Source organism: Dioscorea cayenensis, unplaced genomic scaffold (genome assembly GCF_009730915.1).
Source record: "Dioscorea cayenensis subsp. rotundata cultivar TDr96_F1 unplaced genomic scaffold, TDr96_F1_v2_PseudoChromosome.rev07_lg8_w22 25.fasta BLBR01001246.1, whole genome shotgun sequence".
Taxonomy (NCBI): domain Eukaryota; kingdom Viridiplantae; phylum Streptophyta; class Magnoliopsida; order Dioscoreales; family Dioscoreaceae; genus Dioscorea; species Dioscorea cayenensis.
This window is the reverse complement of record NW_024087637.1, coordinates 77502-102274: the sequence shown is the minus strand read 5'-3', so window position 1 is coordinate 102274 and position 24773 is coordinate 77502. Positions and strand designations below refer to the sequence as shown.

The window sequence follows — 24773 nt, the reverse complement described above, 5'->3', positions numbered from 1 at the left end:
GAGGAGATTTCCCTTCTCCCTCTCCTCCTCGAGTTTATGGTTTGGGCCGAACTTGGAATCGGGCTTGGGCTTTGCCTTGGGCTTGGGCTTGGGTTGAAGCAAGAGGGGAGAATTAATGGGAACTTTTTCAAATATTTTTTAGAGAAAAATCTAGGAATAAATATATACATAATATAATTTTGTATTAATATTATATCAGATATCAGCGTGGTTTGCGCCAAGGGGATCCCCTTTCGCCTTTGCTGTTTGTTCTTGTGGTGGACGTGCTTAGTGCAATGTTCAATCATGCATTGGCAACCCATGTTCTTCATGAGGTCCCTCTGGGAAAACATGGCAATGTCTGTCACCTGCAATACGCGGATGATTTGCTTGTTTTGTCTGCCGGCGGGATCGAGGACCTCAGGATTGTTAAGTTGATACTTTACGTCTTTGAAGGCATGTCTGGCTTAGCAGTCAATCTTAACAAAACATGCTTGATCTCTACCAAATTCGGTTCTCTTCCTTGTTCTAATTCGCTTGCCACTCTCAGCTGTTCTGCAAATGTCCTCCCGATCACCTACCTGGGTATTCCTATTGCGGGCAGGAGGCCTCGTAGACAGGACTGGGAGGCTCTCATCCTGAAAATTAAGGTCAAGCTTTCGTCCTGGAAAGCGAACTACCTTTCTCTTGGGGGGAGACTTATCCTCATCAATTCTGTCCTCTACGCGTTACCCACGTTCTGGATGTCGATTTTCCAATTGCCTAAGTGGGTGTGCAAACGTATTGATCGGTTGAGAAGAGATTTTCTTTGGAGAGGACCTGATCTCGATCGTCCTAAATGTCGTCTAGTCAGTTGGCGCAGGCTGTGTCTCCTTAAGAGTCAGGGCGGATGGGGTATTATCAACTTAGAGGATTTTAATCGCGCCCTTCTTGGGAAATGGTGGTGGAAAGTCATTAATGACGAGTCTTGGTGCGGATCGGCTCCTATCCTACATAATTATTTTCATCGACATTCGAGATGGAACCTTTGGATGCCACGCATCCGTCGTTGCTCTTTTTTCTGGAACGGTCTTTTCCCCTCTCTGGATGCTTTCAAAGCTTGCCTCAACTCAGCGGTGGAGAGTGGCGACTCTACCTTGTTTTGGTTGGATAATTGGTACAACGGTAGCGCCCCCAAGTACATTTGGAGGGAGGAATTCCATCTTTCTACTTCCCCTTTTGCGACTGTTAAGGAAATTGTCGGGGACCTTCCTTCTGATGCTATGAGGACTGATCTTGTCTTATGTTCTACGTGTTTCAAAGTTCAGGCTGCCTCGGGGGAGCACCCTGACAAGAAAACTTGGAAACTATCGGCGGATGTCTCCTTCTCAATCAAAACATTTTACATGTTCCTTATTGATAGAGGCTGAGATGTGGGTCACCCCTACTAGTTTCAAGGGGTTCGTCCCCCGGAAAATTACCGCGTTTGCGTGGTTAGTATGGGATAGGAAGATTCTTACGCTTGATACCCTCTTCGCTAGGGGTTGCAACAAACTGTCGTCAGTGACCTGTCTGCTGTGCTGTTCTGATATTGAGTCCATTGACCATCTATTTTTTAGATGCCGCTTCTCCATGGACATTTGGGACCGTCTTGCTCTCATTTTTTCATTTCAACGTGCCCCCTCCTCTAGTTTGGATTTGTGGGGTAGTTGGCTTTGTGAGCTGGACCCTCTTATTAGGCTCCCCTGCTCGCTCATAGCTAGGGTGGCCCTTTGGCATATCTGGCTTACTAGAAATAACTGTGTATTCAATTCAGTGATTATTTCTATGCATGTGGTTTTCTTGAATATTTGTCATATGTATCTTTCTTGGATGTCAGCTGCCCCTGCTAAAGAGTTGCACAAGCTGGAAGATTCCATTGCTGCTGTTAGACGCTACATCCAGTTCTTTGGTTCCCATTCTTGCTTGGAACTGGAACCCGATGGGCCTGTCGACTTCACCGGCTAGCTTCTATACTGTCCTTGCATGTCCCTAGGCGGAGTCCCTCTCTTCCCCTAGTTTCTGTCTATTGTACTTCTGTTTTTTTGCTTCCCACTGCTGGTGGTTATCTGTATTTTGTCTCCCTTGTCGGTTTGTATCAATTGGATAAAAATAAAATTAACTTTAATTTTTTTTTAAAAAAAAAAGCGAGATGGTTAGATATCTGATTTTCAAATTTTTATTTAAAAATGATAAAAATTAAATTAATTTTAGTTTTTTTTAAAAAAAATGGGAGGTTAGAGATCTGATTTAAAAAAATTTGAAAAAATAGGATAAAAAGAAATTAATTTTAATTTTAAAAAAAAACGGTTAGATGGTTAGATATTCAAATTTTTAAAAAAAAAATCCATTTTTTAGAGAGATGCTTGGGGATTTGGAGGCATGGAAGGAAAAAAAAAAGAAATTCGAGTGAAGGAAAATGAGAGAAGGGAAAAAACAAGAGAAGAAGAATGGGGAAGGAGAGAAAGAAGAAGAAGAAAAGAGAACAAATTAAAAAAAACAAAAGGAGCAACAACTGATGAGGAATTACTAGAGTTTGCGAAAAGGTATGGCATGATCCTTTTGTTTTTTTAAATGAATTCAGAAGCTTTGTTTTGTATGCCATGGATGCAATCTATATAAGCCAAACCTTATGATTCATGTCGTGCTATGTATTCTTCTCATTGCCTTCCCATTACCTGTTAAAGGTCAGTTTGGTTGGAGGGAGTGAGAATATAGGGATGGAGATGGGGAAAGGGAAGGGGATGGGGATGGGGATATAACTAAGAAATGGGGATTGAGGATGAGAACAAAAGTAATGTTTGGTTGGAGGGAATGGGGGATAAGAATAGGAGAGGGTATAAGGAAAAAATTTAGTAAAATTAATTTTGTACTATCTAATATTTTGATTAAATAATATATCTTAATTAAACAATTATTAAATGACTCCAATTTCTATAAATTTTTTTTTAATGAGTTATTAATGTATTCATTTTCTATGTAAATTTTAAATTTATACATTTTAATTGATGAATACAATTTAATTATTTTTATTTAAAATAAACAAATGTCCAAATTTAATTATGTTTAAATCACTAAAATATAAATAAACCTAGTATTTTAAAAATAAATACAATGTATATCATGTCATTTCTTAATTTCCATCCAATACAATGTAAATACAATATATAAATACAATATAAATCACTAAAATTTAAATAAATATAATATTATAAGGGGTAAAAATGTCAATATCTCATCAAGGCATACTCAATCCCCAAAAACAAAGGGGGATGAGCATCAAGGGTTTGAGGGGCATCCACTCCCCTTTCAATCCCTTCCCATGCCTCTTGGTGCATGCCCAACACATGGGTATACACATGCCATATGCATCCAAACACACTCGGACTTTTGTGAGTGAACAGAAAGTTCAATATAGTGGTCGACAACTCTCCTTGTAAAAGGCTTCCCACTACCTCTTAGAACTCTTTTAAGTGAGTGGAAAGCTCTCTTAAAGACCACCAACTTTTGTAGAGTTCATTAAAGTGGTAGATAGCTCTCTTTGTGGAGCCTTCAAAAGGAATAGCTCGAATTTGCTAAAGACGTATCAACTACCTTAAATTATTCATCAAACTAAGAAAGAAACCACAGAGTTCACACTATTTTGCTAACTAGCTGTAAGAATAAGATGGAATTGGTTAGGATTCGAAAACCTTACATAAAATATAAAGGCATCAGAAATGTGGTGAGGAACTAAAGACATGATGATGTATATATATATATATACATAAATATGGCTAGAACCATCACCACTATCTCTAGCACCAATAATGCGTATAGTGATGATGCGGTATCATAACGAAGAATAAGCCTTGAGAAGGCTAAATGTGTATTGACAACATGTATATAGGAATACGAAAACAATTTATACCTAAGAATATATCTAGGTCTTTATATGTATAGATGGCCAAACATAATTATGCCAAATATACAACTAACCAAATATAAACATAACAAATATACAAATGCATCATCAAAATCAAGGAGACCAAATATAGACACATAATTAATTAAGGAGACCAAATACAAAAACACAACCCTCCTCTTCTTGAATTGGAGAGGATTGAACGTTCAACTTGGAGTGAAATTCAAATAATAAGATAATTTGTAAACCCTTCATCATGATATTTGCATATAGAAGAGATGAAGAACTCAAATAGTCATAGCAACCATTTTTTTTTTACCCACAAAGTGAAGGTTAATTTTAACTTGTTTAATGTGCATGTTCTAAACTAGATTGGATACAAGGAAAATAGCACAAACATTGTCATAAAAAACCAAAGTCATAGATGATAGTTTATGGCCAAGCACAAACAACAAAGAATGAAGCCAAGAAGCTTCAGTCACAGTATAAATAGCAGCCCGATATTCAGCTTCAAAACTAGATCAAGAGACAGTAGGCTGGTGATTTGAAGACCAAGTGATGAGATTTGGACCAAAGAACACAATAACAAGGAGTAGCTCGATGAGTGCTAGACAACTAGCCCAATCAGCATCAGAATAAGCTACCATTTTATTTAGAAGTCCAGAGGAAAGTAGAAGACCATAATAATAATACCTGCAAGGTACCACAATATCCGTTTAACAATCTTCATATGACTCATTCGTGGATCATGCATGAACAAATAGACTTATTGAACAGCAAAGACTAGGTCAGGACGTGTGAAAGTAAGATATTGAAGGGTTCCAACAATATTATGATACTCTGTAGCATCAGATAAAAAGATCACCATCAGTTAATGATATTTTACACTTGGAATCAATAAGCGTAGAAACAGAGTTGATTGTAGACATATGACAATTGTCAAGAAGTTCCAGAGCATATTTAGATTGAGAAAGAAATAGATTGGAAGAAGAATGTGTAACAAAGATGCCCAAAAAGTAATGCAAGTTACCCAAATCTGAAATAGCAAATTCTTGTTGTAAATAAGTAATGATGAATGATAATAAAGATGTGGAGGAAATAGTGATCTCAACCACATAAAGAAGAAGAATAGCCATATCCTGGCACTAGCGATACACAAACATGGGGGAATTAGCTACAATTAATAAAGCCTTTAGAGCATATGAAAGAAGTAAATCGGTGGTACTAAGCGCGCAGAGCCTGTTTGGGACTATATATAGCTCGATTGAGCTTACAAACATATTCTAGACGGATAGTGCTGATGAAACCAAGAGGTTGCTTTATTAAGGTAGTCTCTGTAAGAAATCCCTGGAGGAATGCATTTTTGACATCTAATTGATAATTTGCCCAATTTTTTGAGAGAGCATAACTAAGAATAGTATGGATAGTAGCCGGCTTCACCATAGGACTATTGATATCACCACAATCAACACCAAGTCACTGTCTGAAACACTGGCAACAAGATGAGACTTGTACCTTTCTAATGAACCATCAACACATTGTTTAACCTTGAAAACCCAATGAGAAATAATGACATTAACATCAGATGGTTGAGGAACAAGAGTCCACATCTGATTTCAAGACAAGGCATTAAGCTCCTCCTGTATGGTTGTTAGCCAATTTGGATCCTTGCATGCTTTGATTATAGACTTGGGTTCCTCAGGAAGAGCATGAGAAATAGTGCCATATAAAGAAAAAATAACTTTGGGCTTCATAGTTTCATCTTGAGTTTGTCTAACCATTGGATAATATATCGGTAAGGGTTGGTCTGGAGACGAGGATTGGGTGCTAGTTGCTTGGGATGTGCAAGGTAAAGAATTGTGACTATGAGTTGGAACATGTGTAGGAGAGGGTGATGAGGTTGTGTAAGAGATTGAGACAAATATAGGTTGATCATGAGTTAAGGGAGAGACATTCAAACTTGCTATTGTGGTATCACTATCCTTAGATGATAAGAACATGCAAGAAGAAGGGTGATCTTGAATAACAGAAGGAACAAGATCTTGAAAATTTGTACAAAAAGGAGTTAAGGAAAGAGAATAAGAGGGAACAGATGATGGAGAATGAGCAAAGGGTGAAACTCATCAAAAGACACATGGCAAGACACAATAAATCTGTAAGAATTGAGATCATAACACTTGTAACCTTTGTGGTTTTATGGATATCCCAAGAAGACACATAAAGTCGATCGAGGAGATAATTTATATGGAGCTTAAGAAAGAAGGTTGGGATAACAAGGACAACCAAATACCCAAAGATAATCATAGGAAGGTGGCTTACGATATAGAGTTTCATATGGAGGTTTATAATTGAGTAAAGGAGTAGGCAAGAGATTAAGAATATGACTAGTTGTGAGGAGTGTTTCAACCAAAAAGGAAGGAGACATAGAGGCTTGTATTAGGGGAGTACAAATCATATTTCTAATGGTATGATTAAGATGTTCAACTTTTCCATTATGTTGTGAAGTGTATGGACAAGAAAAATGAAAATGGATACCATTAATTTCTGAAAAAACATCCCAAAAAGAGGAATTAGAATATTCGGTACCATTGTCACATTGAAACATTTTAATGGTGGCATGAAACTGATTTTTAATGAGAGCATGAAAATGAAGAAAGTGAGAAAAAAAACTTCCATGTTTGTGTTTAAGAGGATATATCCAACAATAATGAGAAAAATCATCTAAAAAAGTGACAAAATAATGATAGCCACTATTTGAAGAAACAAGTGAAACCCAGATATCACAATGTATTATTTCAAAAGTAGAAGAAGTAGGAGACTTAGATTGGTTAAATGGTAAGCAAACATGCTATCCTCCTTGACATGCATGACAAAGACATGTATCTGACTTCTATTTATTACAAGAAATCAAAGAACATTGAAAAGATGAGAAAGCACTCTAGAATTTGTATGTCCTAAGCGATGATGCCAAGTGAAACTACTGACACGTACAATAGCCAGACCAAATGTGTTTGGCTAGTTGTTGGAATAGTGGAGAGGATAAAAGCTATCTTGCCTAGAGGAGTTGAGAATTTTGTGCTTCGTTTCCAGGTCCTTAACACAAAAACTAGAAGGAGTAAATTACATAATACATTTAATATCAGTAGTAAGTTTCTGAATGGAAACTAAATTTTTAGCAAGAGCAGGATAAATAAGTAAGTCTTTTAACACAAGATTATGAGAACCAGTCAAAATAACTAAAGACCCAAAGAATTTAATTAATAACTCAACACCATTTCCAACACAAAGCATATCAAGATCCCATTATGGAGAAAGAGAGCAAAACTTACCAAGATCATTCGTCATATGAGTGGAAGAGCCAGAATCAAAGACCAAACTATCAGTGCTTGATTCATTGATAGGGAACACAGTGAATGCTTGTGGATTAGCATCAACTTTTGTGACAAAGGGACAAAGTTGAGACACATGAAGTGTAATATTGAATATGATGTTAAAAGTGCTGAGCTCCTGTAGTATTTGAAACATGAGGCGGAGGACCAAGAATGCCTGAAGAACAACTTATAGAGGCATTATTAGGCGTTGGTCTAAAAGATTGAAAACCGCTATGCCCACCTCCATGGCCAACACAGGCACCACGTCCATCTTGATTAACAATATGTCCACCACCGAGAAAAAAAGATCGAGTTTGCACATGAAGGGTCTGTTGAGAAACAGAGGAAAAAGATCGTTGTTTTTGAAGTTTGAAATCGAGACCTACATTTTTCAAAAGTGGGTAATGGTTGTCGAGTAACAAGGACATATGTGATAGGATTATATTCTAAACTAAGGGTCATGATAATTTACATAATAAGATCACGATTGGAAACATCATCTTCAAGAGTAGTACAACAATCAAACAACTCTTTTAGCTCATTAAGAAAAGCATTCATTGATAAAGTATGTTTCTCTAAATGATAAAACTCTTAAAGAAGAGACACAATGTGAAACTTAATGTGATCTCTAAATAGTTTTTCAATTTTTAGCCAGGCATTTCTTGCAATAAGAGGCTTACCAAAAGTAAAAATGGATCTTAAAATATCATGAGAAATAGTGAACTAAATCTAAGAAAGAACAAGACAATCAATTTGTAACCATTGCACATACCCTAGATCATTAATAAATGGAGGAGTGACAAAATCAACATTAGCCCCCACTTCCATGAATTTGGCCTCGACTTCGGTGAACCAAACACACCTAAACATCCAAAAGTTACATCATAGCCTTCCAATTAAAACATTCCAATCCATCAATTCCCATATAAATGAATACAACATTCAATCAACAACATAATCCATAGTGTAAAGACAGTTGTCCACACACATACATCAACAAATTATTAAATATAAACCTATGAATTCCATCACCACATCCTAGCCCAACAATAAGGTTTTACCTCCAAATCAAGAATTTCCTTTTTCAAACCCATCTGCAGACTAAAACCCATAAAATCTCAAGTTTAAATACTAAAAAAATCCAGTAAAACACCTGAAATATACATGAAACCAAGGACATTAGTAATGAAATCATGTGAAACAATTAAAACAAAGGCAAACAAACATTGAGATTGGAAGTAACAAATAAAAACCGAGGAAATCAAATCATAAATAACCCTCTCAATAACTAGAATACACCTCAAATAAGAGGCTCAAGCCAAGTTAGAGAAAATAAAAATGTTTTTAAAGGAATGCAAGATAACAAACGCTAACCCACTCACACACCAAACTTGAAACAACCATCTCAAGCATATAAAACACAAAAACGATAGATCACCACAGTCAAACACTAATTAGCATAAAATTTAGAAATAAAATTCAAGGAATTTGAAGAATCTATAAATTCAACAATCAAGAAAAATAGAGGCATGAGAAACTCGAATAAATTTCTAAGAATTAAAAGGAAAGAAAGTATTGAAAATTAACATACCTAAGCTTGAAAGTAAAAGGGGAAGAAGGATGAACCTCTATTAGGGCATTCTCAGATAAGGATAACAAAAAGAGAAGAGAAAACAAAGACTTTAAAGGAAACCCTTGAGTTGCTATAGTAAACACTTATTGAGATATTTTAGGCATGATTCTATTTGATATTTATTGAGACATTTTAGGCATGATTACCTATATTATTCTTCTCTATACTTAGTCTTTTTTCCTTGTATAATTAGGTCTAAGATTATATCTTATTGTCTATATAAACACCTTGTAAATGATTACACAATGTATGTGAGAAATATTCATTATTCAATTTGCTATCTAGAGTCAAAACCCTAGTTTTGTTTTCTCCATTTCCTCAGCCATGACCTTATGGCAGATCAAACTTCTCAAACTTCTTCCTACATCTCTATAACATCTCTTCAAAAGCCCTTGATGACCATGACATCATCTCCAGTTATCCAAGGTGGCCATCAATATCTCCCAATCAAGCTTATTCCCCAAAATTATCTCCATTGGCATACTCAGATCGTCCCCTTCTTATTTAGCCTGCAAAAACTACTTGGATTTGTTGATGAATCCTACTCTACTTGATCTTCCAATCTATATACAATCTTCTTCGACATCTACATGACCAAATAATCCTAATTATCTACTTTGGCTTAAAAATGATTAAAATAGGATTTTAGTACTTCTGTTTTATCTCACCCAAGATGTTTACCCAACGATTATTGGCAAAAGAAATAAGCAGTGATTTGAGATTCCCTCGCAACGGCATATACCTCACCTTCTAACTTCATGTTGATCATCATGAACTTCCCAAAAGAACTCTTCCATCACAGAGTACCTTACTTGAGCAAAGATCTTTGGTGTACTTGCCTTTGCTAATCATCCACTATCCCTTAAAGATTTCAATATGTATGTCTTCAAGGGCCTCAAAACGAAGTTCAATGGCATTGCCATGACACTTCAAGCACCGGTTAAGTTGGTAACTTTTGATAACCACCAATCTTTTTTCCTATTTTGTTAATATATATATATATATATATATATATATATATATATATATATATATATATGCATAAGTTCAAGTTGCGTCACCTGACCCTATGGCTTATTTTATAGCTTCAGACCGTGAACTCAAATTAAAACCATTATTGAAGCCTGTCGTACATCTTGGCTTCTCGCTAGCCTAATTGGCTTATCTTTATAGCCTCATGTAGTCTAGTACTCAGCAGTCTTTGGCTACTCTATTCCAATCAATCTAGGCACTATTTGGTGGGCAAGGAGCCTAGTCTTCAATCCCACAATCTTCCGATGGATTTTGCAGTCATGGTCGTGGTCACAATCGAGATTGTGGTCATGGTTGCGCAATTTTTCTAGTGGCAAATCTAAAGTTCTATGTCAGATTTTCCAAGGCTTCAATCACATTATGGCCCAATGCTATGAACGAGGGGTTATGGGTTTCTGCAGCTTAAATCTCTTATATATGCTCACCCCATCTCAGGACAACCATCAACAACTTCTCAGTGGCTTCTTGATACCAGGGCTACTTATAATGTCACTTCAAACACTACAAGAAAACTATTAATTACCGATGAAATTTACCTAAGGAAAATTTTTCTTATTAATTAGCCAGGGAATAAATAGGGAATAGGAAGGAATGATTAGATATCAAGGATGAAAAAAATTACCTAATGATTACACAGGGAAATATCTTAGGAATTACCAATGGAAAATCTTTCCCATGTTAATCTATTAGTAAATCATGTGGGAACTACGCACCTAATATTCAATAATAAATTAGCATTGAAAACTATCTGTTGGCATCTATGCCCTAGCTAATCCTTGGGTAAAATTGAATAGCTTTAAAATTACCCAAGGATTAGCTAGGTAGGTTATTATTTCTTTGGATTGTTATTTGTCCCTAGTTAGTCCCTAAGTATAATTATTTCTTTGGATTTTTATTTAGCAAGAGATTGGCTTCCGTAAGTAAAATTGTTAAACTTAAACATTACCTTAGAATTACCTAGGAATGATAGTCATTCAGTTTACTCCATATCTAATCAATTGGGAAATGTGAATTACCTTGATTTTTTTGTTGATTTGTTATTGAATCTAAAAAATCTTATTAATGATTGTATTAACTTGTTAGTGACATAAATATAAAACTTTATAACATGATTTTGGTAAACCAAATTGTTCAAAAAGCAAAATAAAAATATTTGAGTGAAGGCCATAGGATGATATATTACATAACATGTTCTTTGAACCCATGAAAATACTATTTTCTTATTTTTAATAAATTATACAGTATTTTAGAGCCAACTTTTATCATTGCATATGCATCTTTTATAGAATCTGGATCTGGAAACTTAGAATCTACTTCAATAAAAAAATTGGCCATTTATATTGAAGCTGTTGGTGGAGAGAAGAAAAGAAGAATCTATATGTCTTGGCTCTCAAGCATCTTCCTATTATGAATGCTCCAATTCAAATGATAGCAACTCAACTGCATCATCGCCTGCTATGCAAAATAATAAAGATTTACAAAATAAGCTAGCATTTGTGCGTAATCAACTACAAATTCAAGAAGAGGGCATCAACATGAGCTTCAAGAAACTCGATAGGAGATGACTTAAATGAGGAGGATGTTACAATTATTTCTATCTCAAAATCAAGCACCTTCTCAAATAAATCATGGAGGTCATGATGAAGGTATTGATCCTACTCCACCTAGTTAATTGTTGTTATTCTTATGTTGTGACTTATTTGTCGTATATGTTGCTTGCTTGTGATGCTTACTTTTGACTTTTACTACTTGCCACTTATCACTACACCAAAAGAAGGCTTTTGAGGCGGTTTTAACCGCCTCTATAGCTATAGAGTTGATTTTTCACCCGCCTCTAAACCGCTTCGTATCAAGCCGGCTCTACACTTTAGAGTAATTTTTATTTATAGAAGCATTTTAACAACAAGCGTAGAGGAGGTTATAACCGCCTCGAAAGCTAATGATTTCTTATCTCTTCCAATGGATGAGGCGGGGTTATAACCGCCTCTAAAATATGAATATGTTAAAAAAAATAATAGTTTTAGAGGCGGTTATAACCGCCTCTTTAGCTAATGATATTAAGTATAGAGGCCATTATAACCGCCTCTAAATCTATTATTTTTCTAACATGTTCATATTTTAGAGACGGTTATAACCGCCTCTAAATTTGTTCAATTGAATTGATTTTAATTTATTTTCTACTAATAATAAATAAATTTATTTAACCTGCAAATAAAAAACATGAATCCTTCAATTCATTCAAAAGTATGCTAAATTCATATTTCATTGACTTTTATTGACAAGCTCAAGTGCTTTGATTAATAACAAAATGTAAAGAGTTTTACACCATTTGTGTACTTTTATTACAAAATATTTTTTTGCTTAATTACACAAAGTAAAAAGATTCATGAATTCTCTTAATCTTCAACCCTCTTGATCTTTAGCCATGAATTCTCCTACATAAGTAAACAAACATTATCAAATAAAAAGCAATAATTATAATTAAAATCAAGTAAAAAACTATTAAATGCTAAATTATAAAATCTATAGCATATATAGTTTGAAATATTTTTTAAAAATGTTTCAAGTTTATGGTTACTTATGAATAAAATGATTTGGATAGAAATGAATGAAAATGGAAAATTCATCATTGCCTCAAAACAATCAGTCTTATGAATCAACAAGGATTGGTTCATCAATAACCAATGCTACACAAATATGATAATGATTTTCTCAATGCAACTCTCAATTAACATTCAAGGCACTGACCAATCAATGTTACCTTGAAAATGGCATCATCATAAATTTAAATATGAGGCCTGTATGGGGAAGAGAAAGAAATGTCATTTATAGTAAATAAAAAGATCCTCTCTTGTTCATTGTTGAGATTGCCATAAAGTAAATGCCATAGAGTAATGGGAAAGCCTCAAGTGACAACAAGTATTCCATCTCATGCTGACGAATCATGTTCAATATTGAGATTACACTATCTTCAGGTGATTGGAGAAAGATAAATCTTAATGTGTCAATACCACATCATCTATAATTAGATATTACAGCAAATCAGAAGCAAATGTATAATGTAGGTGTAAGATGGAAATATGCTGAATATTTAAAAGTTTTTACAAGCAGCAAACAGTTTACTGTTATCCAATTCCATATGAAAAAATTAAGAGAGAGAGAGAGAGAAGACAAGAAACAAAAGTGGCAATGGTCACGGAAGGAGTAAATCTGCATTGAGAAAAATAAAAATTGTTTTTATCACCTCAATTAATAGTTTAGTGGAAAAACCCTTTCCAACTCGAAGAAGCTAGCAATTCAGGTTGTGTGAAGGACATAATAGGCTAAAGTTATAACTTTATCCGATAGGAATATTCGAATAATTACAAGCAACAACCATTCTACTTAGTGAATGTTTGTTGCTACAATGCAACATTAGTGAACCGCAACACATGAAATGCAAACAAGGCTATGAGCAAAGATCTTACATGAATTCTAGAGCGAAGAAAAGATCTTTGCTCTTTCAATAATGTGTGTGCATGCAATCGTCTGTGTGTTTAACATAATTATCATTGAGTGAGATTATTAAATTAAAATTGTCCACCACCAAAAGTTCATAATATTTTTTTGACATTTTTTGTCTTACCAAGTAACTTGTAGACCAACATCAATGACCAAAAATACAACTACAAAAATAAAAAGCAGGGGAAAAGCTATGCATTTAAGTTCAATAGAGTTCAAGATATATGACACGAAATATAGTAGAGTCCATTGCACTCGTTCTTGGAGTCAAGATGGATGTTTCCTTCTTCAAAGTAGTGAGCTCCCCACATGGCGGCACAAATTGGGTGCAGAACAATTAGGGTAAATAGAAAAATTGCACGATCAACAATCAATAAGCAATGAATTAACACAAGGCATATCTATGCTTAAGAGATTTCAGCCAGTAAGACACATGCATTTACTGCAACACACTAGTTCTTTCAAATATAGCCTAGTAACCAGAGGTCAGAATACCTGCAGGCTTACTTTTAATTCTACAACTTGCAAATCATCCTTGAACTCCACCTTCCAAATTGAACGCCAACTCGCATTGTTGGATAATTTAAACACTGATCAGAAAATTCACAAGAAACCAAATATATTCTCACATGTGTTGTATTATTTTATTTTATTTTAACTCTTTAGAATCCAAATACAATAAAGATAATCAAGGTAAATTTTCTATTTGTAACATCATTATATTTGCATGCTTAACATGGCAGTATTGTAACCCATATTTTAATATCTAACATAATATGATTTTTGCATGCTTACAACATCTACAAGAATATCCTAGAAGCCACCAGCGCCTTCAAGAAAGATTACCCATTCAAAGAAATATACTACATTCAACAAGTCCTCAAATAGAAGTAAAAAGATGGAGACTAGTATAGACATCATAAGTTTTTGTGGGTTGTGTACGGCGTGAGGAAATAACCACGAGAGAACTCAAAGGCGGCACTAGGCCCCTCCACAACTTTTCCCTTTTTGTGCAATAAACTGCACACAAGTTCCTTTGGGATAAGTATCATCAACGTGCTTGAAGAGTTTAGCATCCAGCGCTCTAACATGGTAAGAAAGAAGAAATTACCAGCGAGAACACATAGTAAATAGATTTTTATATAGACTTGATGCAAAAGCAAGATGATGTAGACTTTTGTAATCTATATGCTTATGCATCTGCCATTAGCTAGAGACTAGCAGGATAAGTACAAAAGATCTTAGAAGAGAAAACTTTGGAGTTTATAGGAGACTTATATTATTATTAAAATATAATCCCCGCTAAAAGTAAAAGTTGATTGAAATATGATTCCCAGAAAGCATGCAGACAAACCTGTAAGTCCAAGCATGCAAACAAAAAATAAATAAATAAAATCAAAAACAGAAACATTATCCACACCTTCTTGTTCGCATATACTAGGACCACAACACCTTTTAGCTCATCCTCCTGGGAGAGATATAAAAGAAAGAAAAACTTAACTCCTGCTATCATTTTGTGGGTAAGCAATAAATATCATAAATGATAATGGTACGCCTGCAAGACAAAGTTCCAAATTAAAAATAAAAATGGCATGAAAAATATAAACTATCCCAACTATTTTAAAATATACATGCTATAATCATTCATTTGATCTACTTGATTTGTCCCCAACAACACAAATATGATGCTTGGGTGGATCACAGTTTCCTTCTCAAGCTTGTTGTCAAAATAACAAATGATTATTATTATTATTATTTTTTTGAAAAAGGTGACTCAGAAAATTAACAAAAGTTCACCTGAAAAAGTAAAATTTAGCCATAATTGACAGAGTATCACACAAACATGTTGCATACCTCTAGAATAGCATGAAATTCTTCCTTAGCAATGACTAGTCTATCAACATCACTTGAATTGACAACATAAATAATCGCTTGGGTATTTGGAAAGTAGTATCTCCAATATGGCCTGCATACAGTTAAAAGAAACCCATATTAAGTTTAATATCCATGACCTAGCACTTAATTCCACAAACATTTAAAGTTTTGCCTTCAACTTCAACCATTCTACTTGATAGGCAACCCAAAAAAAACAAGTTTAACAATTACAACCTTATTGTTTTCTAGGTTGAATTTCCCTACTAGGGTTTGGTATCGTTGGGAAAAGGTCCCACTTTGATTGGAGGTGTATAAAAATACAAAAGATAGCCAGCTTATTGTACGACGCACAGAAAGTTAGTCTACTTCAACTAATATAACTTCTAAAATAAAAGGTAACACCGATTAAAGAGAGCCGTCCAAGCAACCAAGTACTTTAGAGTGCTTGCTTTGTAATTAAAAATGTATTAATAAATAGGGAAACATATGGAATTATATTCTTTCCCTCTAAAATATCTTATCATTATGCTTATCAAACCACCACAGAATCCTTAGCCATATTGTTGATGTTAGAAAAATTTTGCTTCAGGCAAGTATGCATGCAGAGAGCTCAAAGAAATGTTGCAGTATAGCAAAGCAGTCAATATTTTGAGAGAAAATTCAAGTTTCTGTAGTTACCAATTGTCCCTACAACATAATATTCATATTATAGCAGCTATTGTTATTTCAGTGAGAATACAATCCAGAGATTGCTTTCAGCTTGGTTAACATATCAACAACAGAATATCCAAGGTTCATAAAATAGTTACATATGTTCTGATAAACAGGAAAACATCCAGAATTATGTTCTTTCCCTCCTAACTAGAGCACTAGTATGCTTGTCTAATTGAAATCAATAGTTCTGCTTCAGGCAAGCATGCATGCAAAGAGCTCAGAGAAATGATGCAGTATACCAATTCAGTCAATATTTTAGAGAAAAGTCTTTTGCAGTTACACATTGTCCTGATATCGTCAGAATCATATTATAGCAGCTATTGTTCTTTTATATAAAATATGAAATACAATCCAGTGAAGAATTGCTTTCCATATTTCTCAACATATCCACAAGAGAATATCAGAAGGCTCAGTAAAGAGATCCTCTAGTAACAACATTTACCAAATTAGAAAGAAAACTTTCACAAATGAACCACAAGTCCTTATAAATAAGGGATGAACGAAAAGAATACATGGTGCTTGTTTGGCCACCTATTTCAACAAAATATAAAGTTAGATGTCCTGTAAAGAAATAGACAGTAGCATATACACAAAACCTAAATGAACAAAACATCAAGTGAGAACTACCTCAAAACATTTTTACGTGAAAATAAGAAACCAAAACGAATAACTCTAGGATACACCACAACAAGAAAAAGCTACTATCTTCACCACATAATCCCTTCATATCATAATAATAGCAAATTCCACTTAATAGAATACCAAAGAATTACATTTTTTTTACCAATATATATATACATTCCCAATTTGCAAGTGGGGTTTAGAATTATTTCTTCCTGCCATTCAGTATCACATCCTCTAGGTTAGAAAACACCACTTGTAACTCATCCTGAGTACAACAAAATTAAACAGCAAGTGTTCATCAACGGAAGACCTACCAACCTAATTATAATAATCAAACAAGTCAGATTATGATGCAATGTTAAAAGATTTGCATGCTCAATGGTTTACAATGATCATACAGTCAATTGGATGTTCTAGTGAGCAAAAATGGAACAACACACTACTTTAAAATCAGATTAGCATTAAAACATTTGTGAGTATGATCATACTGTTAGTGAATAAATAAACCACTACGTCAAGTAACTATCTATAAACCTCCACTAAAACACCAATATTAACACAAATATGCCTTTGTGAATCTGTGATGCAAGGAAAAATGGAAGTTTTGTTTCTTTTTTTTTAATAATATTAATATCAGTGCTGTTGAAGGGTTGATGACATAAATATAATTTTTTAGGAGGATATATACGGATATTATTATTATTTTTATTAAAACATAATATTTTTTATGAAATTATGAGAGTATATGATCAAAGATGAGGAGGAGAAGAACAGTGAACCTCGAGGGTGTTGCTCGCCGGCAGTGGTGGCAGGAAAGAGAGAATCCCAAATCTCAGAGAAGGTGGAGATGATGGCACAGTGGTGATGGTGACAGTTGAGAGAGAGAAAGCAATGCAAGAGCTCTTCGAGATCGCAAGGCTCGTACAGCTCCTTCTCCACAATCATCTTCGCCATGGATCACCGGAAATAGGAGCACGGGTCGTCAGATCTCTTCACCATCACGAAGCTCTCCTTTAATGCCAATTTCTCCACCTCATACCTGAGGTTAATGGCGTCGGATGAGCCGGTGAAGGAGGATTTACGGTTTTGGTCTCATCATCGTCTCAATAGTTAAGGGTGAGAGAAGAGGTTTGGTCGAAGAGATCGGTGTAAATCTCATCATAGCTGGAGAACCAGCCGCTATCGCCTGAGGAAGAGCTGGGTCGAGGATTAGGTTTAGGGTTTCGGCGAGAGTCGATGCGAGGGGGAAAAAGCGAAGGGGAGTGGAAGGGGAGAGGGAGCCGTGGTGCTTAGGGTTCTGATATCTCACCGGCAAATGAAGAATGGCTAGGCGATGTGTCCTCAAGGTCGCCGCTCGAGCAAACGAAGAAAACCAGAGAACATTTTGAATAAAATCCAACTTTTTCATGCGGTTGTTTTAAACCGGCTCTAAAACTGGGTGATTTTATTTTAATTTCGTTTATGGAGCCTGTTTTTAAAAACCCCTCTACAAATATGCCTCTAAAATTAAAAATCGGTGTAGTGTATGTTACTTATGTGTGTTTGCACTTATTTTCAATATGAATTGTGTTGTTTTTAATGCCTATGGCAAGGTTTAATATAATTTTTCAAACTTGGTTATGATACATTACAATTGTTATTTTAGCACATTATATTAAAATATATTGATTATTCTAAATGCATGATTTAATACAAATTTTTGTATTATAATTTATAATATAATTTTAAAATAAATAATTAAAATTTTATTTTATATTAGCAAGGGATTACCCAGGGAATAATCTCATTTTTAAATTTATTACCCAAGGATCATCCAGGAAATAATCCTTAAGTATATTTAGCAAGGGATTACCAAGTATACGATTTATTGCTACTCCATCCAAATACTAATGAATTACCCAAAAAAATCCCTAAAAATATTTCACAGGAATTACCTAATGATTTAACTTTTCAATTTTGCAACGGATTAACAAGGAAAAATCTCTTGCTACAATTACCCAGAGATTGCCCATGAAATGTTCCATAGCAAATTCCTTGTCTTTGATGAATTGGGTAACATAAATTACCCAGAAAATTTATTATTTACCTATGGAATAATTCATTGCTATTTAGTGAGGGATTATAAAATTCCTGGGAAAATTATTACCCACGAGGCTTTTACCCAAGGATGTCAATTCCGGGAAAAACCCTCGTTAAAGAATATTACACAAAGATTTTAGCATTTTAGCTAGGGAATTTTCCCAAGTTAATTATTGTTTTTCTTGTAGTGCGAGATAATAGGCTTTGACCGATTAGAAGTCTATCATAGTATTAACTCACTTCATATTAATAATGGCATAAGACTGCCTATTGCATACATTAGTTCCACCTCTTTGCACATCCCTATTGATTAAATTTCAGTTGTCTAACATCCTACATGTTCTCTCCATATACAAATCTTTATTTTATGTTCGTTAACTTACTAAAGATAACAATCTATTGTAAAGGATTAGGTTACTAAATAGCCTCTCCTTATAGACCTACATGTGCCTCGTCGTACTTTGCACGCCTTATTGTCGTCTTGAGATATGTATCTCATTACCAAAATTCGTATATTTTCAAGCAAATTTTATCACTGTCTTGAGATGAGCATCCTTAACATTGCTTCAGAATGAGTACTTTTGTTGTTGCTAATGAATATATATATATATATATATATATATATATATATATATATATATATATATATAATTACACTTTTCAAATGACAACAAATGCATAAATGAAAAGTGCTAGACTTTGCTTTACGTGGCCCATGCGTACATGAGCTATGTGACACCTTCGTAACATTGAATTTAATGTTGGGTACCCTATGCTCTGAGGTATTGATAATATTGGCAAAAGCTTTTGACATGTGATTCCTGAGCCATGACCTAGGCTAGTAAAGAGATAGCATGCAAGATGGTATGCCATATGAATAGTGTGGATTATTGATCTTCTCCGATTCGACACCTACGGAACTATATGCTGCATCGCCCATTCAGGACCAAATTCTTTTGCAACTGCATCATGAGTTGAGAAAAAACTTGTCTTCCAACCACTGCATGCATAGAGTACCAAGTTTGCCATTAAAAATGCCCATACCCATAACTAACTAGCCAATAAGGGAATATATTCAGTAATGGCCAGACGGACTCCCCAATGCTTATCTTCTGTGAATTCAACAATGGCTGGCAAAAGTGAATACCTCTTTGTATACTTTTTATTTATTTATTTGCTTATTTTAAAGGATACTCTCACCAACATCATTATGTAAAGGATGAATTCTCTCCTTTATATATTGCCAAGGCGACTCACAATGGCATAAAAATAGCTTAAAATAAACGCACCAACATCTATATACTTAGCCACTTAGCAATTTATGGTCATTAACATGCTAATTTGCTACTTGCACAAAGCTATTTGGATAAATGAGAGAACTCATCTCCATTCATAGGTACAAGGGGCATACAAAGATCTGTTAGGATCAAGTGAATGGAAGAGCAGCACACATACACACTATGCTGCTGGAATCCAGTGACAAAGCAATGTATTAATCACACCTTCAATTTCCACTCTATTGACTATAAGCTTAAGCACTTTAATGTCATACAATAAGAGCAAAGAAGAATGAGTAAGAAATCTGGAGATTTTCACACACAAAATGACTCCTCCATTCATTCAATTAAGTACCAGGCATTTATACAAACACCTAGCAGACCAACCATCATGGTCGCACAGTACATGGCTAGAGAATATTCAATCTAAACAAATATTACAAACAAACATAACAACAGGTAGTTTTAAGCATCCCCAGATGCATTACAACCAAACACAAGCAGCTAAACAGCATTCATTTCTTTCTTGTTTTGAGTCCCGACACAAGGCGCACCAAGGCTGAATTCATGGAGACAAGCTGGAGCTGCAGCGACTTGAATTCTTGGGATCTGATCATTATCTTCAACAAGATCACCATGAAAGCTCCCAACTTCAATGTCAACTTTTAACCAATTTTGCAGTTCTGTGGAACTTAAATACTAAGTAAGCACTTAACCATCATTATGTAACAGAATATTTACAGGAATCCCCAGAATATCATGGGTCATCATCAATATGATTGGATATTTTGCAGCATTAAACTTCTATTAGGCTAAGATATAAAGCTTTCATCAGGACCTTCTTTTGAAGGATGAACATGTCTAAATCTGACGATGCCTCTTGGAGTAGGCATCTTGATATATATGCAGATCTTCATCAATAGAATCTCTATGTTTTGTTGGTGTTTTCTTTTCCATATTGACATCTTCAAAGAGCTTGGTTACTAGTATTGCAGGAAGCTTCTGTAGCTGATGCCCCTGAGCATGTATATTCGAAGCAAAATGGTTGAACTGAGTATAAGAGTAAATAGCCTTTTCCTCAAGATGACCAACTATTCTATGTGCCAATTTTGGAGAAATAAGGTAAGCCACGAAATAGGCATTGACAAGGACTCCCTTGACGACAAAGACTAAGGCATGCTCATATCACTTGGGCTGAGAGACCTCCATGAAGGTCATGAGATGCATTCTCTCATTATTTGCTTCTCCCCACAGTGTCCGGATCCACTTGTCACTTTGCTCAAAATTGCGCAGGAATTTGCAGTAAATGAGCAAATCACCCACCATACCTGGTACAACTGCCACCATCTATAGCATCATGGCATGGCAGATGAGACAAATGGCTGATATTGATACTCCTGTCCACAAATTTCATTTGTTAGTATCCCCAAAGTTTGCATATACTTTTGAACATCAGCACTATTATCTATTTTATCATATACTTGGGATTTACCAGCAAGTTTGGGCACATCCATTTCATCAGGATCTACTGATGGTAGTGCCGTGGCACCATACCAGGACTTCGCCACTATGGTTGGCCGATAATTGTTAATTGCATAGAATATTGTACACCATATTCAACACTATTTGTACTTTTAGATCTTGTTCGCATGCTCCTCCAATCTTAGTATTCAGACCAGAACATCAATCCCCGGCTATGAATTCATCGGAGAACCAAAAAAATGGAAACGAAGAAAAGAGATGCAACTATATATCCACTTATTCTTCTGGTCTGCGTATAGCTCTGAATCATTGGGTTCGTTACCAGGTATAGGCATAAACTTGAATGACCAGAGCTTGATATCACTTTGAGCTGAAGCATCACTAAAACGCCTACCAATCAACCACTTTAGTGTCGAGGACAATGCTGATGGGGTTTCTGGCGACCTGGTTCTTTGTGGCGTCACCAATGAGCCTCTCAGTGTCGATGAAGGTAATATAGGATGGTGTGAAGTGATTCCCTTGATCATCGATGATGATCTCAATGTGATCGTGCTGGCATACATTGATACAAAAATACGTGGTTTCGAGATCATTGCCAATAGTTGATCCTTCATCTTTGCCAGCCATTATCGTTGATTATCGTCCTCCATAGTAGAGCACACTGGTGTTCGTCGTACTACTAGGGAAGTGAGGAACGGATCCGGGAAGCGTCGTTTAAGGAGAAATTTTCAATATCATCACTGGCTTCATCTTGGGCTTTTACTGTTAGAATGATTGAAGAGTGGAGTAGAAGAAGCTGTAGACTGAATCGAATGTTGAGACTAAATTGAGTGTTGTGATTACAGGTGCTCTCTGTTAATTCAGAAGAGGTTTTGAAGAGGGTAAACTGGTAAATTCGGGTGTTCAAAAATTTGTTAAGGTTGTTATGTTATCAGAGGGAATGCTGATGAATGGTTGAGATGAGGTTATTTGAATATTTGGTTTAAGTTCTAGGCAGATGAAGTAATGGAAGAAAAGCAGCAGATTAACGGCTCAGATTTAATCATCTCAAAATAGTGTAAGTTCTAGGCAAGAAGGCTGAGTGGAACTTAAGCAGTCAAGTGGGTTAGGTGAAGACGCGTGTGATGGTGACTCAACCAATTTGTTTTATTTTGGTTACTTAAGTTTGTGTAATGTATAAAAGGAGTCTATTTTAATTTTCTCAGTTAGTGTGTGAAAGTTTTTACTGATATCCTTTGTTCATCTGAGTTTGTATGAATTTTCCTGGTTTATAAAAAGGTATTTTATCTTTGATTTATATAAAAAAACTTGTTCCTTATGTGCTCTACTTTCCATATAGTTATTATCATTACTAATATAAATGCCAAGGATTTCGCCACCAAGGCCTTTGAAGAAGTTTGTTTTCTCTTGGCTTTAGTTTTGGCTTTGGTTTTATGGGTTCCGACCTCCATTAATGAGGAGGTATAGCCATGAACGTGAGATGAGTGGTGCTACTGGCGGTGGGCTTGTGATCAACGACCCGGACAACAATCTTCGATATCTCCGAGCGACAAGTTGGCGAGGAGAATCAAAATAGTTCCAAAGATCACTGATATCATCTCTCTTCTTTCTCGTCGTCTTGTTCCTTTATGAGTCTTCGAGGACTGGTGCCACCTTTTTCTTCTTTTCTTTTTCTTTTCTTCTATCTAAATTCCATCCTCTAATTCCTTCGCCTGGTCTCCTTATTTTGCTGGTTCTCTCCATTTCTTCTTATGGTTCCTTCTTCTCCTTTCTTTCCTTTGCTCTCCTCAGATTCTTCTTTTTCGATGGAGAATCATCGTTTGCTACTTTCTCCTGCGGTGGCAACCAAAACGATGGTGGCGATCACGACGGTAGCCACGACAATGGTGGCGACTAAAGAGTTACTGGCAAAAATAAAATGGAGAATAGCGAGTGCCCATGTTCGAGTGGAGAGAAGGAAGAAGAAGACCACTTTCTCTTCATTCATTACTTTGCTTAAAAAAACACACAACATCACAACCAAAAGCACTCAAAACACTACTACCCAGACTAACAGTGAATAGAAAATTAAAAACATATCCAGCCATCCATATTCCCATACTGAATTGATTTGTTACTGGTGAAGTATGGATGCCATTCTCATTGGTACTTGGATATAATGGGTCACAGCTAGGATTAAGTCCAACATACTCCCCCTTAATCCAGTTGTGGTTCGAGATCGCGAACACCCATCAGGTGCCGCATTGTCGCAAGCTTCCCCGCTGGCAAAGCCTTCGTCAGAGCATTTGCTTTTTGATCCTCAGTGCAGACGAACTGAACCACAATCTGTCCTCCTTCAATGCACTCACGAATGAAATGGAATTTTGTGTCAATATGCTTATTGCGACCATGGAAGACAGGGTTTTTCATTAATGCAATCGCTGACATGTTGTCAACAAATAGCTTCACCACTCCTAGTTCTCTTCCAGTCAGTTCTCCCAGCAAACTTCTAAGCCAGAGTGCATGGCATGCCGCTACTGTTGCCGCCATGAATTCCGCCTCGCACGATGAAAGAGCAACTGTCTTCAATTTCTGTGAATTCCAGGATACAAGACATTCATTAATGTAGAAAGCCATTCCTCCCGTGCTCTTTCTGTCATCCATATCTCCCGCAAAGTCACTGTCTGTAAACCCAGTGATCACCTCTGCTTCTACTCCTCTGCCATACACCAGTCCATAATGTATGGTACCAGATAAGTACCGAAGAATTTCCTTCACAGCATTGTGATGCATCATAGTTGGTCTTTCCATGAACCTGCTGGCTACTCCAATAGCAAAAGAAAGGTCAGGGCGAGTATGTACCAAATACCTGAGACAACCAATGACTCGCCTATACTCAGTGGCATCCACTGGTTGACCATCAAGATCCTTGTTCAACTGTGCTCTCGGTTCCATGGGAAATTTAGTGGGATTACAATCCATCATTCCAAACTGTGTCAAAACATTCACGGCATATGCAGCCTGCTTAATTTTGATGCAATTATCTTGCTAAGAGACTTCAAAACCAAGATAAAATGACAATAACCCCATATCACTCATCTCAAATTCAATACTCATCTGATGTTTGTAAATCTCAATCTCCTTTGGATCTCCTCCTGTGACGATAATATCATCAACATACACCCCTATTATAACTGCAGTTCGTCCATCTCCTCTTGTGTATACGGCCTGCTCCTGTGCACACCTTCTGAACCCGAGATTCTTTAAGCTCCTATCCAGTTTAATATTCCATACCCGTGGAGCTT

General features: G+C 35.7%; 2 protein-coding genes across 2 annotated transcripts; one reads left to right on the top strand and one right to left on the bottom strand.

Moving 5' to 3' along the window:
• The first annotated feature begins 1389 nt into the window (after nucleotides 1–1389).
• LOC120255949 lies at nucleotides 1390–1965 on the top strand. Its single transcript, XM_039263715.1, has one exon. It carries the CDS (start codon nucleotides 1390–1392, stop codon nucleotides 1963–1965), a length of 576 nt encoding a protein of 191 aa, XP_039119649.1.
• A 21720-nt stretch (nucleotides 1966–23685) lies between these two features.
• LOC120255948 (secreted RxLR effector protein 161-like) lies at nucleotides 23686–24423 on the bottom strand. Its single transcript, XM_039263714.1, has one exon. The coding sequence runs from the start codon at nucleotides 24421–24423 to the stop codon at nucleotides 23686–23688; it is 738 nt and encodes a 245-aa protein (XP_039119648.1).
• Between the last annotated feature and the right edge of the window lie 350 nt (nucleotides 24424–24773).

Bases quoted from the DNA above. Each gene is read 5' to 3' on its own strand.
- LOC120255948 (XM_039263714.1), bottom strand. From the start codon at position 24,423: ATGGAACCGAGAGCACAGTTGAACAAGGATCTTGATGGTCAACCAGTG.
- LOC120255949 (XM_039263715.1), top strand. From the start codon at position 1,390: ATGTGGGTCACCCCTACTAGTTTCAAGGGGTTCGTCCCCCGGAAAATT.